Source organism: Macrobrachium nipponense, chromosome 1, assembly GCF_015104395.2.
Source record: "Macrobrachium nipponense isolate FS-2020 chromosome 1, ASM1510439v2, whole genome shotgun sequence".
NCBI lineage: Eukaryota > Metazoa > Arthropoda > Malacostraca > Decapoda > Palaemonidae > Macrobrachium > Macrobrachium nipponense.
In genome coordinates, this window is record NC_087200.1 from 140,491,286 (window position 1) to 140,509,604 (window position 18,319).

General features: G+C 45.1%; 1 protein-coding gene across 6 annotated transcripts in view; it reads left to right on the forward strand.

Moving 5' to 3' along the window:
* The first annotated feature begins 12,610 nt into the window (after positions 1-12,610).
* Positions 12,611-18,319, forward strand: part of LOC135219688 (uncharacterized) — a 221,448-nt gene continuing 215,739 nt past the window's right edge. For 5 of the 6 annotated variants that reach the window (XR_010315492.1, XM_064256642.1, XM_064256644.1 and 2 more), the window contains exon 1: positions 12,611-12,743. Coding sequence is in view for 5 of the 6 variants with exons in the window: in XM_064256642.1 (XP_064112712.1) it covers positions 12,647-12,743 (97 nt within the window). In the remaining variant the exon portion in view is untranslated. The remainder of the gene's footprint in view (positions 12,744-18,319) is intronic. The other variant, XM_064256646.1, reaches the window with a different exon arrangement.

Consider the following 18,319-nt stretch of genomic DNA (forward strand, 5'->3'; position numbering starts at 1 on the left):
GCGAAGTGGCTTCATCTGTTAGGTGTCAGTGTCTCCCTCTACTTGGACGACTGGCTCATAAGAGCCCAATCAAGGCAACAATGTCTGGAGGACACGGATCTTACATTGGAATTAACAAGGCAGTTGGGTCTGATGGTGCAACCTGAAAAAAGTCACAACTGATCCCCACACAGGAGCTAGTTTATTTGGGGATTCTGATATCCTCAGTGACTTTTCGGGCTTTTCTGTCCCCGAAAGGCAGACCTTGTGCCTTCGGAAGGTGCAAGAATTCCTAGAGAAAGACCAATGCTCGGCGAGAGAGTGGATGAGCTTACTGGGGACACTCTCTTCGCTAGAGCGGTTCATTTCTCTAGGAAGACTTCACATGAGGCCCTTACAGTTCTTCCTGAGCGAAGTCTGGCCAAGAAGATCGCAACCAGATCCTTCCTGTTTCCAATTCCTTTCAAGATAAAGGAGGAATTGAAGTGGTGGCTAACTCCGGGAAGGTTAGCAGAGGCTACGGCACTCCAGCAGAAGAACCCAGACCTGATACTATTTTCCGACGCGTCGGACGCAGGCTGGGGAGCGACGCTGGGCCCTCAAGAGGTGTCAGGCCTTTGGAGCAAGAAGGAAACAACTTGGCACATAAAGAGGAAGGAAACTGATGGCGATTTTTCTTGGCTTTGAAAGCGTTCAGAGCGTTGATCGGCGGCAAGTGGTGCAGATCAACGCGGACAATACCACAGCTCTGGCATACGTACGCAAACAAGGAGGGACCCATTCGTTTACTCTTTGCAATTTGGCGAAGGAGATTCTTCTGTGGGCAGAGAGCGAGAACGTCACCCTGCTCACCAGGTTCATCAAGGGGAGAAGAATGTCAGAGCGGACCTGTTGAGCAGGGAGGGACAAGTTCTTTCGACGGAGTGGATCTTGCATCAAGAAGTTTGCCAGAGGCTGTGGAATCTTGGGGCAGCCCAGTGGTGGATCTTTTCGCTACCGCAGCGCGACGAAGAGGTTACCGAACTACTGTTCTCCAGTCCCAGACCCTCTTGCAGTCGCAGTAGATGCATTCCTACTAGACTGGACGGGGCTGGATGCGTACGCCTTTCCCCCATCAAGATTTTAGGAAGGGTAATGAAGAAATTCAGGTAAAGTCAAGGAACAAGACTTACACTCATAGCCCTCTACTGGCCGGCCCAAACTTGGCTTCACAGAGGGTACTGGAATGGACAGTGGATTCTCCGAGAAGACTGCCCAACAAGAGTAGATCTTCTCAAACAACCCCATTTCGACAGGTTCCACAAGAACACCCTCGCTCTGGGTCTGACTGCGTTCAGACTATCGAAAGACTTGTCAGAGCGAGGGGTTTTTCTAGAGAGGCAGCGAAGGCAGTGGCTAGAGCACGAAGAGCTTCAACTATCAAAGTGTACCAGTCGAAGTGGGAGAACTTCCGTAAGTGGTGCAAGAAATCGGAAGGTTTCTTCGTCCAGTACCTCTGTGACCCAAATTGCAGATTTCCCTCAGTATCTGAAGAAGGAATTAGGATTAGCAAATCAAACGATTGAAAGGGATACAAAAGTATGTTGTCTTCAGTGTTTAGGCACAGAGGATTAGATCTGTCCAATGACGCAGATCTTAGAGATCTTCTCAGATCTTTTAATACAAAGAAGGATCGACAATGCAGAGCTCCTTCTTGGAATCTTATTGTCGTACTTAAGTTCTTAGGAACGGATAGGTTTGAACCTATGGACAGTGCTTCATTGAGGAGGTATCGAAGAAGACTATATTTCTTGGTAGCCTTGGCTACAGCTAAAAGATTAGTGAGCTGCAAGCTATTAACAAACAAGTAGGCTGGAAGCACAACAAAGCGGTGTGTTCTTTCCAGGAAGAGATTCTTGGCCAAGATTGAGAATCCTTCGCATCCGTGGCCAAGGTCCTTTGAGATTACAGGACTGGGCCGATCTGGTGGGTCAAGAACAAGAAGGGGTTCTTTGCCCGGTAAGAGCCTTACGTTACTATGTGGAGAGGACAAGAAGTATTAGAGGGACCTCAGGTTCTCTCGGTGTTCTGTGAAAGACCCTACCAGACTCATGACTAAAAATGCTATGGCTTTTTTCATAAGGGAAGTCATTAAGGAAGCACATTTGCTTTGCCAAGAAGAAAGCTTCAGCTTGCTTAAGGTTAAAGCTCATGAAGTGAGAGCGGTAGCTACATCCTTGGCATTCAGAAAAAATTTAGCCCTCAAGGAGATTATAGAGTCGACGTTTTGGAGGACCAATTCAGTCCTTTGCCTCGCATTAACCTCAGAGACGTTAAGACAACTTTTGATAATTGTCAAACGTTGGGCCCGTACGTATCCTCAGGTACACTACTGGGCAAAGAGGGTTTCCACCCCATAACCTACTAACATGCTAGGCTATTATTTTTTGGTTGTCTGAAGGGGTTTATTACCTACTCAGGTTTATGAAGTCTTTGTTTATTATAGTGATTGTGTGTGTGGTTCAGGTGACACTTTCCTAGCATGAATGCCCGTGGTAAATGAGGGCTAGGGTTTCTGGCAGCAAATTGGTCACGTCCAGTTGTCAGACCCTTGTTATTAGCTTTCTCAACAAACAGGTCACATCCTAGTTGAGAGCTACTAAGGTTTAGCAGGCTAAGAGGCAGGACCTACGAAGTCAGCTACCTTAGCAGGTAAGGAACCTAATAGTAATTTTAAAAATTATTTAATTTTTAATTTATGACGATGTTGCTGTCTTTGACCCACCTCCAAATGTGTCAATCAGCTATATAGATACCTGCCAGGTAAGTGTCAATGCATAAAAATGAAGTTTTTATGTTAAAACAAAGTTTAATGTATTCTTACCTGGCAGGTATATATAATTAAATTCCCACCCTCCTCCCCTCAGGAGACAGGGTCAGAGAAAATCTGACGAAAACGGGAATGGTTCCGAGCACCAGCCCCACACGGGAACGGGGTGGCGATCACCTGAACTACCAGTGTACTAGCGGTTGCCGCGAGTTTTGAAATCTGCCAGTGCGACAAGAGGATAAGCTATACTATATATACCTGCCAGGTAAGTATGCATAAAACTTTGTTTTAACATAAAAAACTTCATTTTTATACATTCAACTTCCCTGTCAGATATACTTAGCTATAGAATCCGTCGTCCCCGATAGAAATTCCAATTTCGCGGACACTCTACAGGTAGGTCAGGTGATCTACCGCCCGCCGCTGGGTGGCGGGAATAGGGAAAAATAGGAACCATTCCCGTTTTCTAAGTCAGATTTTCTCTATCAGCCGGGACATCAACATTGTTGTTGTTCCTCCTGATTTGATTTTCGTGTTTTTTCATCGCTATTGATCTTCTAAGCCGGTCTTTTTGGTGACGTATTGGATCTTTGGTTGGCATACTCTTTCCTGGACTGTTATTTGGACTTGATTTTGGATTTTTATACATTCACTTCCCTGGCAGATATATACTTAGCTATAGACTCCGTCGTCCCCGACAGAAATTCGAATTCCGCGGCACACGCTACAGGTAGGTCAGGTGATCTACCGCCACTGCTGCTGGGATGGCAGAAACTAGGAACCATCCCATTTTCTAAAAACAGATTTGCTCTGTCGAGGGTAGCCATAACATCGTTGTTGTTACCTCCTGACTTGGATTCGTTTTTCATCGCCGTTGATCTTCTGGACTGTCTTTTTGGTGACGTATTTGGATCTGTGGTTTGGCATACGCTTTTGTGGAACGTTTTTTGGATTTTGGCTTTGGATTTTGCTCAAAAATGTCTGATTTCTAGCTGCGAAGTTAGAAGATGTATGAATGAGGGTTGTTTGGTGAGGCTACCGGAAAGTGTCGTTAGATCCTCACAAGGTATGCAAGAAGTGTTAGGGGATATGAATGCACGAGAAATAACACGTTGTGATGAATGTGTGAATTTGGTGATGAGGATGGATGGAAGAAACTAGATTCCTACTTAAGGAAAACCTAGAGAGAGATAGGGTTAGAAAGGCGGTGTCTCTTAGAAGTATGAGTAGATCACGCTCTAACGAGCCAGTTAGTTATAACTAAACCCACAAGTAATTGCTTCCTACATGCAGTATCAACCTCTCCCGTAGCAGATGTTGCAAGTTCTGCTACGGAGATTGCAAATCTGAAGACCGCATTAAGAAGGATGGAGCTTGAAATGCAAAGCTCTTAAAGGTAAGAATGTGGAAAGTGACATAAGTGTCCCCAGTGTAGTGGAGGGTGCGTCTGATCGGCTCTGTCTCGCTCCCAGACCTAGACCTCTTCCAAGCTCCCAGGCCCAGAGGAGAAGGAATGCGACAGTCGTACGGAGATTACGGAGAATCCCCATCCCCCCGGTCAGGCGTCCCCCTCGCAGAATCTGTAGCGTCCCAGACTGCCAAGGATCGCCATTGGAAAGGCATCCTGAAAGAGTGCTTTTCGTCATCCGATTCGTCTCCTCGAAGAAGTGGATGGACTTCCGACAAATTGTCGCGTCCGATCAAGAGGAGTTGGAAAGCTCCGACGTTGGACTCGAGCCCGGAACGTTTTCCGGACGATTCTCCCTACGAGAGGAAAAAGAGCCAAAAGGACAATATCTCGATCTCCTACACCTTCCAGAGCGCATTCTCCTATCATGACAAAGAGAAGGAAGAAACAGCGACGGACATCCTACGTAAAATGCAGGAGCAGATTTCCTCTTTAGTAGGAGTATTGAGAAAAGACCTCCCTAGGAAAAAAGGACGATTTTCTTCCGGTTAAGAGATCTCGTCCGAAGGGCGTTCCGGACTCCAGACTTATCTCCTCTACTCTCGTACGAGTACAGAGAGGAATAAAGAAAGAAGGATGAAAAACTCATAGAATTGAGACGCAACATACGGACAATGACGAAGAGTGTCCGAGTCGGACAGAACCACCCAGGCGCCTCGGCGCCAGAATTGGACTACTCGGACGGGAAAAAGTGTCCTACGCGGACGGCGCCAACCAGACACCATTCGCCAGAAGCGGACAGCCCGGACAGGCAGATATGTCCTATGCGGACAAACTATGTCAAGCGATGCCTGCCTACCGCGGACAGCCGTGGCAAGGCGGACAGCCTGGATAGGAAAAAACGTCGTGCGCAGGCAACTCGTCGGGCGCCAGGAGCCAGAAGCGGACAAGACGGACAGGCAGAAGTGTCGTACTGGAATGACACCAGCCAAGCGCCAAGTTCCATATGTGGACAGCTCGGACAGACGACACAGTCCGAGACGGACAGATACGTCCCAAGCGCATTGAAAGATTTTCTTCAAAAGAACAATACGGAGAAATCAACCAGGAAGCGTCTCTTTATGATTTGGACCAGGAACGGATTTTTCTGGACAGAGACGAAAGACGTCGCACAGGCGGCCGTCGTCCTGTTCACGATATGTCCGTTTCTGGTGAAAATCTGCCGCAAGCACAGATGTCTCCTGAGAAGAATGCAAAATGTCGCACAGGCGGCCGTCATTCTTGTCAGGAGGGCTTAGATGATTATGGGGTTTTTTCTCAGGATCGGCATTCTCCCGACAGGGACACAAGATGTCGCACAAGCGGCCGTCGACCTTGTCGGGAAGCAGTTGATCCTGCGAAGAGTCCTCACCTTGCGAGAAGAGGACGTTCTCCCTCGGCTAATAATGATTCTCCGGTGGAACTTGCATTAGAAGATGTCTCGACACCGAAGATCAAAAAGCGGCGGGGACTATCAGACTACAAAGCGTTGGCTGCGCTTTTACTCCAAGAATTTGGAGATTCATTGAGTCCTGCCGCTCCTCCTTCTCCTCGGTCGCTGTTCACGCGCTGTTTGCGAAAACCGCAAAAGTCGTCATCCTTCTTCTTGAAGATGCGGCCGACAATTTCCATGAAGAAGGCTTTGCAGTCTTTTGGAAATTGGCTTAACTCCAAGAAGGAGGCGGGAAAGACTGTCTTTTACCTTGCCCTCCCTCCAGAACTTTCTGGGAGGAGGGGTATCTGGTATGAGACAGGCGAAGCAATGGGACTCGCCCTCCAGCGACTGCAGATGCGATTTATCTCAACGCTGGTGGACGCGTCAAGGAGACGCTCTCTTTCTTCAGCCAAGACAACTTGGGGAATGTCTGAAATGGACCATCTCCTCAAGGGATTGTTCCATGTCTTGGAAGTTTTCAACTTTTTGGACCTGGTCCCTTGGGGTGAGGCCAAGAGGACACAAGACAATGAACAAACTGAGCCCCGATATCCTTAATAGTATTTTGACTTGTATGGATAAATTAAAAAGCAGTGCAAGACGGATCGGGAGAAGTGGCCTCCCTTTTCGGGGCGGGAATACTTAAGAAGAGAACTGTATTCAGTTCTTTTCTTACGAAAGCTGTCTCTCGGCACAGAGGTCGTCCTTCTGTACGCTCCTCTGTCTAACCAGCTTTTCCCTTCTCAGTTAGTGAAAAAAGATATTTCTCACTCACTTACCGAGAAGGCGACACAGGACCTTCTGGTTCAATCAAACCAAAAGGCCGAAGACAGCTGTTCCTGCCACGAAGGGGGAGACACGGGTCCGAAGCGCCCTTTCGAGGGAGTTCATCTTCGAGATCCTCCTTTAAGAAGAGAGGAGCAGAAAGAAGAGGTAGGGCTTCGCCTTTAGGACCTACCAAGAAAAGCAAATGAACCTCAAGTCCTCCAACACCAGTAGGCGCCAGACTACTGAATTTGCAGAAGAATGGACGTCGAGAGGGGCGGACAACTGGTCCCTCTCAATTGTGAGAGAGGATACTCATCCCCTCAGGACAGACCTCCCTTGACGTCTATTCCGAGAGAAACTGTCGGCGAAGTACGCGGACCCTGTCAAGAGGAAGATCCTTCTGCAATTAGTAGAACAAAATGTTGGACAAGGAGGCCATAGAATTAGTACCGGATCCACACTCTCAGGGCTTTTACAATCGACTGTTCCTAGTTCCGAAAGCCTCGGGAGGGTGGAGACCTGTTCTGGATGTGAGCGCACTGAACCGATTCGTAGAGAAACAGAAGTTCTCTATGGAAACATCCAAATCGGTGCTAGCGGCTCTGCGTCCAGGAGATTGGATGGCCTCCTTGGATCTACAAGACGCATATTTTCACGTCCCTCTTCATCCGTCATCGAGGAAATATCTACGATTCATGATGCAGGGAAAGGGTCTTCAATTCAGGGCATGTGCTTCGGCCTGTCTACGGCTCCTCAAGTGTCACCAACCTTATGAGGAACGTAGCACGGTGGCTTCATCTGGAGGGGGTGAACATATCCCTCTATCTGGACGACTGGCTAATAAGGGCCAAGTCAAAACAACAAACAATGTTTGGAGGACTTAGAAACGACGTGAATCTCGTTCGCTCACTCGGACTGCTCGTGAACCTCGAGAAGTCTCAGATGGTCCCCAGCCAAGACATTGTCTATCTGGGGATTCAGATGGATTCTCGGGGTTTTCGAGCCATTTCCATCGCAAGACAGAATTGCTCGAGGCTTGGAGAAAAATATCAAGCTTCTTAGGGAAAGAACGAAGCTCAGCGAGGGAATGGAAGGTTAAGTTGTTCTGGGGCACCCTTTCGTCGCTGGAGCAGTTCGTTTCCCTAGGGAGGCCAATCAACTGGAGACCTCTGCAAATTTTACCTGCGAAGAATGTGGGACAGAAAAAAAGAAAGGGGATCTTTCGGATCAGTTTCCCCATTCTTCAAGAATAAAATTAAGACCGAGGTGGGGGTAAACCCCGCTTCAGAAGAACGAAGGCATATCCCTTGCGATTCGGAACCCTCTCCTAGTGTTGTTTTCCGACGCCTCGGAAACCGGGAGGATGGGGAGCAACTCTACGAAAGAAGGAAGTGCAGGAACCTGGACAGGAGAAAGGTGTTCCTGGCATTATAAATGTAAAAAGAACTTATCGGCAGTTTCATCTAGCCTTGAATACTTCGAGTCGGAGGTCAGAGGCGGGTGGTAGTCCAGGTAAATTCAGACAATACCACGGCTCTGGCTTACATCCGAAAAAACAGGGGGGGACTCACTCGCTTACACTATACAGATAGCGAGAGACCTCTGATATGGGCAGAGGAACGAGGCACTGTATTTGCCTGACGAGTTTGTACAGGGGGACAAAAACACAATGTCAGAGCAGACAGACTCAGCATGGAAGAACCAGGTCCTTCCAACAGAGTGGAACCATTACACTCCGAAGTCTGCCGAAAAGCTCTCCGTCTCTGGGGGAAGAATCAGATAGACCTGTTCGCTACGTTTCTCTCCAGAAGGATGAAAACTTTTGCTCCATTGTAGAAAAATCCAAGAGTCAATAGCGATAGATGCTTTTCTCATGGACTGGTCGGGCATAGATGCCCTAGCTTTTCCCCCGCTTCAAGATTCTTTGGGGGAAGTGTTAGAAAGTTCCGTTCATCGGAGGCGACGAAACTGACTCTAATCGCCCCATATTGGCTGCTCGAGATTGGTTCACAGAGGTACTGGACTTGGACGGTTGGACTTCCCCAGATCTCTTCCCATGAGGACAGATCTGCTCCAAACAAACCCCACTTCGCGAGAGGATATCACCGAAACATCACCCACGCTCTCTCCCTGACTGCCTTTCGACTATCGAAAGAACCTTGTCAGAGCGAGAGGCTTTTCGCGAAAAGCGGCAAGCGCAATTGCCAGAGCCGCAGGTCCTCTATCTGCGGGTCTATCAATCGAAGTGGGAAGTCTTCCGTAGATGGTGTAGGTCGAGAAGCTGTCCCTCTTCCGATACCTCTGTGACCAAAATTGCTGATTTCCTTATCTTCCTTAGAGAGGAATTCAAGTTTAGCTGTTTTCTACCATTAAAAGGTTATAGAAGTATGCTCTCGGCTGTATTTAGAAACAGGGGCCTTAACATAGAAGGAAATAAAAGGATCTCCATGATTTGATAAAGATCTTTGGTACTACAAAAGTCTAATACTTTTATCACTCCAAGTTGGAACCTAGATGTGGTCCTCCAGTTTCTCTCTTCGAATACTTTCGAACCACCTGATAAGGCATCCTTTAGGGAACCTCTCGAGGAAGCATTTTTCTCTTGACCCTCGCGACGGCCAAAGAGGGTCAGTGAGATACAGCATTAGACTCTCGGGTAGGTTTTAGAGGAGATTCTGCTGTTGTCTCTTTCCAACCTTTGTTTTTGGCCAAGGAATGAGAACCTTTTTTTTTCTAAGCCTTGGCCCAGAAGTTTTGAAATCAAGGGCCTCTCTCCCTTGTGGGTAGAGAAACAGAAACCGGTCTCTCTGTCCGGTCAGAGCACTGAAGTTTTATCTGAAGAGAAAGAGTCAACTTCAAGGTTGTAATTCAGAGCCTTATGGTGCGCGGGGGAAGTAAGGAACCCGAAGAGGCAAAATGTCGAAGAATGCATTAGCATTCTTCGTAAGAAATGTGATAACGGAGGCTCACATGAAATAGCCAAGGGAGGAAACACTTTAAGCTGCTTAGGGTTAGAGCACACGAAGTCCGTGCAATTGCAACTCCCTAGCCTTTAATAGAAATATGGTCAATGAAAAGACATATTAGCAGCAACATATTGGAGATGCAACTCGGTATTTTGCCGTCCACTACTTAAAAGACGTCAGAGTGACTTATGAAAAGTGTTTTTCTGGACCTTATGTATCAGCGGATACCGTGCTGGGACAGGGAGATGGTACTGATCCTTAAATAAATATTGTTTTTAACTAAAAGATTGGTTGGTTTTGAGTTTTTTATGGTCGTTTGAAAGGATGTTGGGGGGATAACTCCTTTCAATCGTAGTACTAAACCCAGGTATTAGGATCAGGTGATCGGGATCTGTGTTATGCTCCTTAATGATGCCATATTTTTGGCAAGGTGTTTGTCATTGTAAGTGGATAGGACCCCCATTGACAAAGATCCTTTGGTTCTGTCGGAGTAAGTGGATAAGACCCCCAATCGACAGACATCAAGAATTCTAGCATGAGGTCACCTACCTCGCGAGGCTCTTGAGGCGATTGTAAGCTCCTAGGCAGTAGCCATGAAGTCTTTCGCCGGACACAGGTAGGAACCAAGGTTTCTTATATTTTTGTTACCTACAACGTAATATGTTCCCTGTCTATTCAGTAATTAGCTGTCTCTTACCTCCGCCAAAGGTGCCAATCAGCTAAGTATATATCTGCCAGGGAAGTTGAATGTATAAAAATATATTGTCATGAATACAATAAAGTTTTATACATACTTACCTGGCAGATATATACTATTAAATGGCCCACCCAGCCTCCCTCAGGAGACAGGTGGAAGAGCAAATCTGTTTTAGAAAAATGGATGGTTCTAGTTCTGCACCCAGCAGCAGTGGCGGTAGATCACCTGACTACCTGTAGCGTGTGCCACGGAATCGAATTCTGTCGGGGACGACGGAGTCTATAGCTAAGTATATATCTGCCAGGTAAAGTATGTATAAAACTTTATGGTATCATGACAATATCATTTTTCTCATAATGTCGGACTCAGCTTTTCGGTTTAGAAGACATTAGTGTGTGAATGAGAGATGATGGTAAGGCTACCCGAAAGCTTCGGTAGACCTCACACAGTTGTAAGGACGTGTAGACAAAATGGAATGCCTGTATCAATACCTGCTAAGAATATGTAGGTTTGAATGAGGAAAAGAGTGGAAGAATTGAATTTCCTATTTAAGAAAATGGAAATGGATAGGGTTAGGAAGGCTTCCTCCAGAAAAGCGTAAGTAGGTCTCATTCTAGCGAGCCAATATATAACACCTAAACCCTAAACCTGTATTACTTCTCTGCTACTACTAAAGACTGCAAACCCAGAGCAACGGAAAAATTGCAGATCTTAAGGCTGCACTTGAAAGGATGGAACGTCAGATGCAAAACTTTAAAAGGTAAGCGCAGTGATAGTGACGTAAGTGTACCCAGTGCAGTGGAGAGTGCGTCTGATCGGCTCATCTGCATCCCAGGCCTAGACCGCTTCCAAGCTCAGGCCCAGAGGAGAAGGAATGTTCAAAAGCCTTACGGAGGATATGGAGAATGTGTGTTGCTCTATACTACTAAGAAACAAACTCTGTCCTTCATAATCTTATTTTTATTTTTGTGACCGGGTATCTCATTTTTCTTGGGATTACTTAGTTAAAAACAATATTATGTATTGTAATGAGGGAAAGGATAACCCCTCCTTTACCAGAAACCTTCATAATTCTGAATGAGTCTGTTAAGTGTTCCTAGCCAATATATAAATTAAAAAATCAGAATAAAAGAATATATTAGTGTTTTCAGAATGCTGTCCACCCCATAAATTTGAGTTAAACACTACATACCTAAATTGTTAGTCTTCTAATGGTAGCCATAATATAAGCCAGACTGTATTCAGTAGGGATTAAATACTGAATAGTTTATACTTTGATTTGTTCTTTCTCAATGAAATCTGTGCCTTTGAAATTGTTCCTGTAACCAAATATTATATGACCCTTTCAACTGAACCTTTATCTGATCAGAGCCCACTGCCTCCCCACCAGACATTATGCATTAAAACAGAATGATGTGATTAGCAAAGTTTTTGTTGTAGTACTATTGCCGTGGGAGATGGCACTGTACATACATCTAGCCATTGAATGCTACCCCGCAAATTTGAAATTTATGCGGGTAGAAACTCTTAGCAATATAATTACTGGGTAAGTATATGCTAAATCTAATTTCATTTTAAAAATAAAATTTTTGGCTGCTGTGGTAAATGTGTAAAATTTTTTATTATAAAAATATGAATGTGCAATTTTTGTATGAGACATACCCAGTAATTATATAGCTATTAGTTTCCCCGGATGGCAGCCTAATTCAAATTTTGTGGGTAGTGCTTTGATTGCTCAGTGTAGGTACTAGGTACATAGTGCCGTCCCCCAATGACAATAGTACTAGGAACACTAGCAAAGCACTTCATTCTGTTTCATGCAAAAATGTCCATCAGAGGGGAGGAGGGTGGGCTTTGGTCATATAAATTACTGGCTAAGTATATGCAAAACCTTATTTTATTATAAAAATATAATTTTTGTATACAAGACTTACCTAATAATTATATAGCTGATTCACATTGAAAGGAGGTGGGATCATGACATATTCTAGTCCCCCAAAGCATTACGTTATGTAAGTATTGAAATAGCAAAGTTGCTAGTATGAAAAAAACAATGCTTGTCGTTTCCTATCCAGTTAAGAGAGCTGTGCAGATGAATAGCTACTGCCTCTGGTGACACTCATCTTAAATGTAGTGGCATGGCGGTTTAGAGCCAAGGGTTGCCTCCTACTTAGGGGAAACTGCAGCTATTTGAATTAGACTGCCGTCCATGGAAACTAATAGCCATATAATTACTGGGTAAGTATGTACAAAACCTTATTTTATTATAAAAATACCATGTTTACTACTGTAAAACAAAGTTTGTCATTGTAATTAAATCAGTTGAACTTCTCTTTACATCTAATTGCAATGATGCAATCCTTTCATTACATGTGCCTGAAGTTCAAAGTGAATCAGGATACTGATGGTCTAAGGGTGTGATTGGGCATGCGATATGACTAATGCAAGTACCTCTTATTTACAGGATTATAAAAATGAAATGAGGACTTGGTTAATGCTAGTATTTTAGTGGCGCTGCTTCTTTTTAGTAAGTGCTTTTGTTGGCATGGGAACTTGGCACATGGCCTATGAAGAAGCTACATTCCACGCAGCCCTTCGAGAACAGAAAACTTTGGAGGCAGGGAAGGCATGGTGTAATAAATGTGAGTGCCCTTCAATAATTATAATATGATAATTTGACCTTTGTTCTTGCACGAATACAAATCCCAGGTCCTTACACATGGAAATGCCTTCAGCACAGTTGGAAACCAGCCATTCAATTCATAACTAGGTACTAGTTGGGTAATTAACTACTTCTCTGGTGCCTCTTCTCACTTGGAGGGGGGAAGTTAACCCAACTTTTGCTTCTTCAGGTATAGTGGCTGAGCAGCATGAGGTAGACGAGCTCCAGGAAGCATGGTTCTCTCTAGGGCACTCAGGCTCTCCTTCTGTGCAGGGTATCTTGGAGCACCTGAGGTGTTACTTGGTTGTTACTCATGCCACTTCAATTTCTACCATGACCACAGTGACCATGACAGCCTTTGCCAAGGTGCTTACAACTGTGTCCAACCACATCCTGACGCAGGTGACTCTGGCAGTTGTGGACCAGACAGCTGTGCACACACTGGCACTGAGTATGCGGTGTCTCTGCCCCCTGCTCTTCCTGTGGTCCAGCCCGCTCCTGTTCCTCATGTGTTCCTTTCTTCTGCTGCCTCTGCAGTCCCTGTCAACTGGGCACTTTTGCTGTGCCTTCTGCCCCAGCTCTGCCCTGGTCATTCCTGTTGTCCCAATTGCTCCTGTGGTTGTTGCTACTCCCTCTTTGATGGGGAACCTGACCACCATCTTGAAGAAGGTGACAAAGAGATCAAATAAGAGCTCTCGTAAGGTGTCGTCGTCTTCTCCTACTTCGTCTTCATCGTCTGCTGCCGCTTCACCTTCTTCCAAGGCTCGTCAGCTCAAGAAGAATAAGGCTGCCTCTCCCCCACTTAGATGTCCCATCTCGGGACTTGTAAGGACTGTCTTTCTCCACAGGGGAGGCAGTGGGATCTCTCGTTGGCTCCTCCCAGCCCTCAGGCTCGGGAACCTGTTGGGGTCTCACGTCATGGAAGCCTCAGAGGCGTGGGCTCCCCCGTCTGCACTCCCTATACCAGTTCGAAGAAGTCCACTTCTGAGACAGGTATTGTGCCTATCTCTTCCTGAGTCTCTTTGGACACTCAGGAGGAGACTACTCCTATTGATTGTTCCACACGAGATTTGGGAGTATGTATTGGGTGGTCAGCTGAGCAGAGTCATGCAGAGTGCTTGGGATTCTGCAGAATCTCAGTCACCCCAAACCAGCACTAGCGAGTCCACTCCTCAATCTGGTTCAGGCACAGGTGAGAGAAAGTGCTGAAATGTGCAGGTGTTTTGACACTTCCTGCCAGCACTGGCCCAAGTGCTCGGCTAGGTTCCCAGATAGGCAGAGATGAGGTCCCCTACTCATTCTTCTTCTTGGGAAGTTTCAGCTTCAAAGAAGACTGGGGCATGTAATGAGGGCAGCGGAAGTTCACACCAGGCAGCTCTCGAGCTCTCTGCTCCGGCCAGCCCCCAATCACATTCACCAGACTGGTCCCACTCGCCAGAGGGAGGTGCTCGGGTGCACTCAGGCAAACCTCTCTGCTCTCCTCGGGACAGTGCTTCACCGAGGCGTAAGCTCTCTCCGAGACCTTTGCTGCCTTCACCACCGTGGGTTGGTGACCGCCCACGGCTTGCCTCTCTTGCCAGTTCTTCTGGCAGGACAGGCAAGTGCGCCTGATCCTCCTTACCTGTCCCATCAACCTCCTGGGGCTTTACCAGGAGGCACGAGTTGGACAGGAGTAACTCCGGCAACTTTGCTTCTCCCCAGAGTTTGGCTACCAAGGCCTACGCCCTGGGCTCTGTTCTTGGACTGGCTCGGTCATATGCCTGAGTAGTTCAAGAAGGATCCCAGGGGTCTACTGAGGTTCTGCCCCTGCAGTAAGAGTAGATCAGGACAACCGTGCCCTGGAAGGACTGGAAGATCTCAGGATGTGTACAACCCTGAAATACAGAGGACATTTGCAGAGATAATTGCGCTGATTCTTTAGCACAATGATCTCGAGGAAGGGGCCATGGCATCTTCTGTGGATTGTCCTTTACGTCTCAAATCCTTTTTAGGTCCCAAGAAGGAGAGAAAGATTTTGGTGGGGCTGCCATGCTCTACACTTGCCAAGGGAGTATTTTACCAAGTGAATAACCTTATCTCTGGGCAAGAGGATTCACTTCAGTCTAACCACTCAGACAGGCTCCTGCTCCCTCCTCTCCCTCTGCCTCAGAGAGGTCCTTGCCGACTATGTAGGTTGACCAAGACCTGGTTTGTTTAGGCCAGGTCTCTTGCTGCAGTACCTTGCTTCTGAAGGGGTCTCCCTCTCACAACAAGAGGCAGCGAAACTGGAAGCCACTGCTATCGTGGTCTTCCAGGCAGTCTCCTGGTTTAATCTGTGGTTGTTCACAGCTTCCAAGGTTATTGCTGTCTAGGGTGTAATTATCCCTGGGGAGGACTCTGTCTTCGAGAGACTGAGCCAGTCTGGAGGCAGAGCCGTCTCCTATCTTGCCCACTAGATGGCAAACATGAGGAAACCTGGTGCTGAAGAAGAGGACACTGTCCTGACTTGGATCTCCAGGTCTGTAGGTCCAGAGTCAGTATTGACCCTTAGGAATAGACTGTTGCTGGGTTCTGCCTCTCTCTTCCCTTGAGAGTTGGTGGATGCTGTGGTGGACAAGAGATGGTCCGGAGACAGTGACCACTTTTTCACTAGACCTCCAGGTCTTCGCTTGCTGATGCATCCCGACCATTAGGTCAGGCTAGCACTTCCTCGATCTTTGTAAAGACCCAGGCTTCGAAGGGGACTCACTGGAATACCCAGCCTTCTTCTTCTGCCAGGAGGGACATGCAATTTCATCCCTTTCAGCCCTCGTTCCAATGGGAAAAAGGACAAGGGGAAGAAGAAGGGGCGACACTAGAGGCGGCGTTTTCTTCCAGCTGCTGCCATTGGTGGGACAGGTGCCTGGTGAGCCATTGGGCAACATGGCAGCGAGACTGAGCCGAGACTTGGGTAGTGGATTTCATTCTGGAGGGATATCTACTTCCCTTTGAGTCTCGGCCACCTCGCCAACAACCCAGTCCATCTCCTAACCTACGTCCTTGGTTGGCGAATGATCTCACACTCAAGGAAGAAGGGCACTGTGGAAGTAATGTTGGATCAGTCAATAGGCTTTTACAGTCGTATCTTTCTTCTAGAGAAAAAGCATTGTGGGTTTGGAGTCCTATAAAAGACTTCTTTCCCTTGAACCAATTTGTTTGCCAGACTCATTTCATGATGGAGACGACACACTCAGTGCTCTCCTGACAGGGAGAATGACTTTATGCTTATGGTGGACCTGAAGGATATACATAATTCCTAATAAACATCCATCCATCCTCCCACAGATATCTTTGCATTATCCTCATGGAGACTTCCAGTTCAGAGCACTCTGTTTTGGGTTCTCAACTGCTCCCCAGGTGTTCATGGGAGAGTTCACCCTTGTGTCAGCTTGGGCCCTATTCGCACGGGATACATCCTGGTGAGTTCCCGCCCGCAGTTGCCTTAGGACAGGGATCGTCTCCTCGAGTTTTGCTACAGCCTAGGTGTCCATAAATTTTGAGAAGTCTGATCTCATCCCCAAGCAGAGGATAAAGTACCTGGGCATGCTGATAGATATGGTAGCAGCGTGAGTCTTTCTTACGGACTCTTGTATCAGCAAGTCCAGGAAGGCAGCTCAGCTGTTCCTGTCTTGATGGGATCAGCCTGTGTGATGGATCGCAATCCAATCAGGTTTTTTTATTAAATTAAACAAAAAAGATTCAACACCAACAATTGAAACACAGGATACGATTATAGAAAGAAACTCGTTCAAAACAAGTTTATTTACAAGCTTATTCACAAAGATGAATGCAGAATGGCTTCTATTTATATAACTAAATTAAATCTATGTGAAAAGGGGGACCAGTGCAGTAATGAAATCTTTGCTGGCTAGTAAAACAGCTGATGAGATCGATGCTTGATGATATGATGGCTTCTCGAGGAAACAGTTAAAGCTTCAGATGGGCTTCTTCTTATCTTCACACTGCAGGAAAGAATGACTTTGTCTTGAAACATGAAGGATGGGCCACTTCTCAAAACCACTGGCAGGAGGTTTTTTCTGTGAAAGGGCTTATTCGTCGTCTCTCTCTCTCTCTCTCTCTCTCTCTCTCTCCTCTCTCTCTCTCTCTCTCTCTCTCTCTCTCTCTCTCTCAACTACAAATTTCACTTTCTTGTTTCCATTCTCACTCTCATGCGTCCTCTTCCCTCTCTCCTAATCTCTGTCTTTTATCCTTCTTCTTCTTCCTTCTTCTCTTGATCCTCCTTTCACTTCCTCTGGGTCTTGTACACTAAATACGTCGATCTCGGGACATCATTCAATATTGGATACAGTGAAGTAATGTATAAAATTCTAAAAGTTTCATGGAAAAGATGCATATTCGTTACGTTTTTAATTATACGTAGCCATCAGCAGCCAGACATCGCTCAATTATGCTGATGTCGGAACTAAGCTGATTCTTGTTTCGTGTCTACTGTCAGAATGCACTGAACCTCTAGAATTGGCTTATATTAATTACTGTACAGTACATGTTGTATAGAGTAGTATACTGTAGGCTAGGCTACTGTATTCGTATGTATACAGCATACCATAGTATATGCTAGGCTAGGAGAATACCTGTACTATGTAGGTCAGACGAAAAAGAAAAAACAGCAAAATCTATCACACTATTAATAAGTATACTGTTTCACTTTTAATAAATACAATGCTCAAAGTCTTTCGCTTTATTGAAAATACATAAATAAATACATACAGTGAACTGTGCTATGCCTAAGTTGATGGCTGTCGTCTGCAGAACTGATGTGTGGTTGATTTGAAAACAACGCTTTGGTGCCAATTCACATTTAATAGAACATTTCGTGTTTTTTAAAACTTGTCAATATTTTCTAGCTCGTGATAAATCAAAACGAATAAATATATAATATAATATATATATATATATATAGATAGATAGATAGATAGATAGATATAATAGATAGATAGATAGATATATAGATATATAGATATATAGATATATAGATAGATATATATATGAGATATATAGATATAGCGATATATAGATATATAGATAGATATATATAGATAGATATATAGATAGATATATATATAGATATATATATAGATAATATATATAGATATATAGATATACGATATAATATATAGATATATATAGTATACTATATATATATAGATATATATATATAGATATATATATAGATATATATATAGATATATAGATATTATATAGATAGTATAGATATATAGATATAGATATAGATATAGATATATATATATATATATGATATATATATATATATATAGATATATATGTATATATATATATATAGATATATATAGATAATATATAGATATATATAGATATATATAGATATAGATAGTTAGTAGCACCTCGAGATATGAAATTAATCCGTACTGAGGCGCCCTTCGTATCATGAAGTTTTCGTATCTTGGACCACTTTTACATGTAAAATGGCTAATCCGTTCCAAGCCCTCCAAAAAACACCCCAGTAAATTATATTTCCAGACCTAAAACACATGTTCT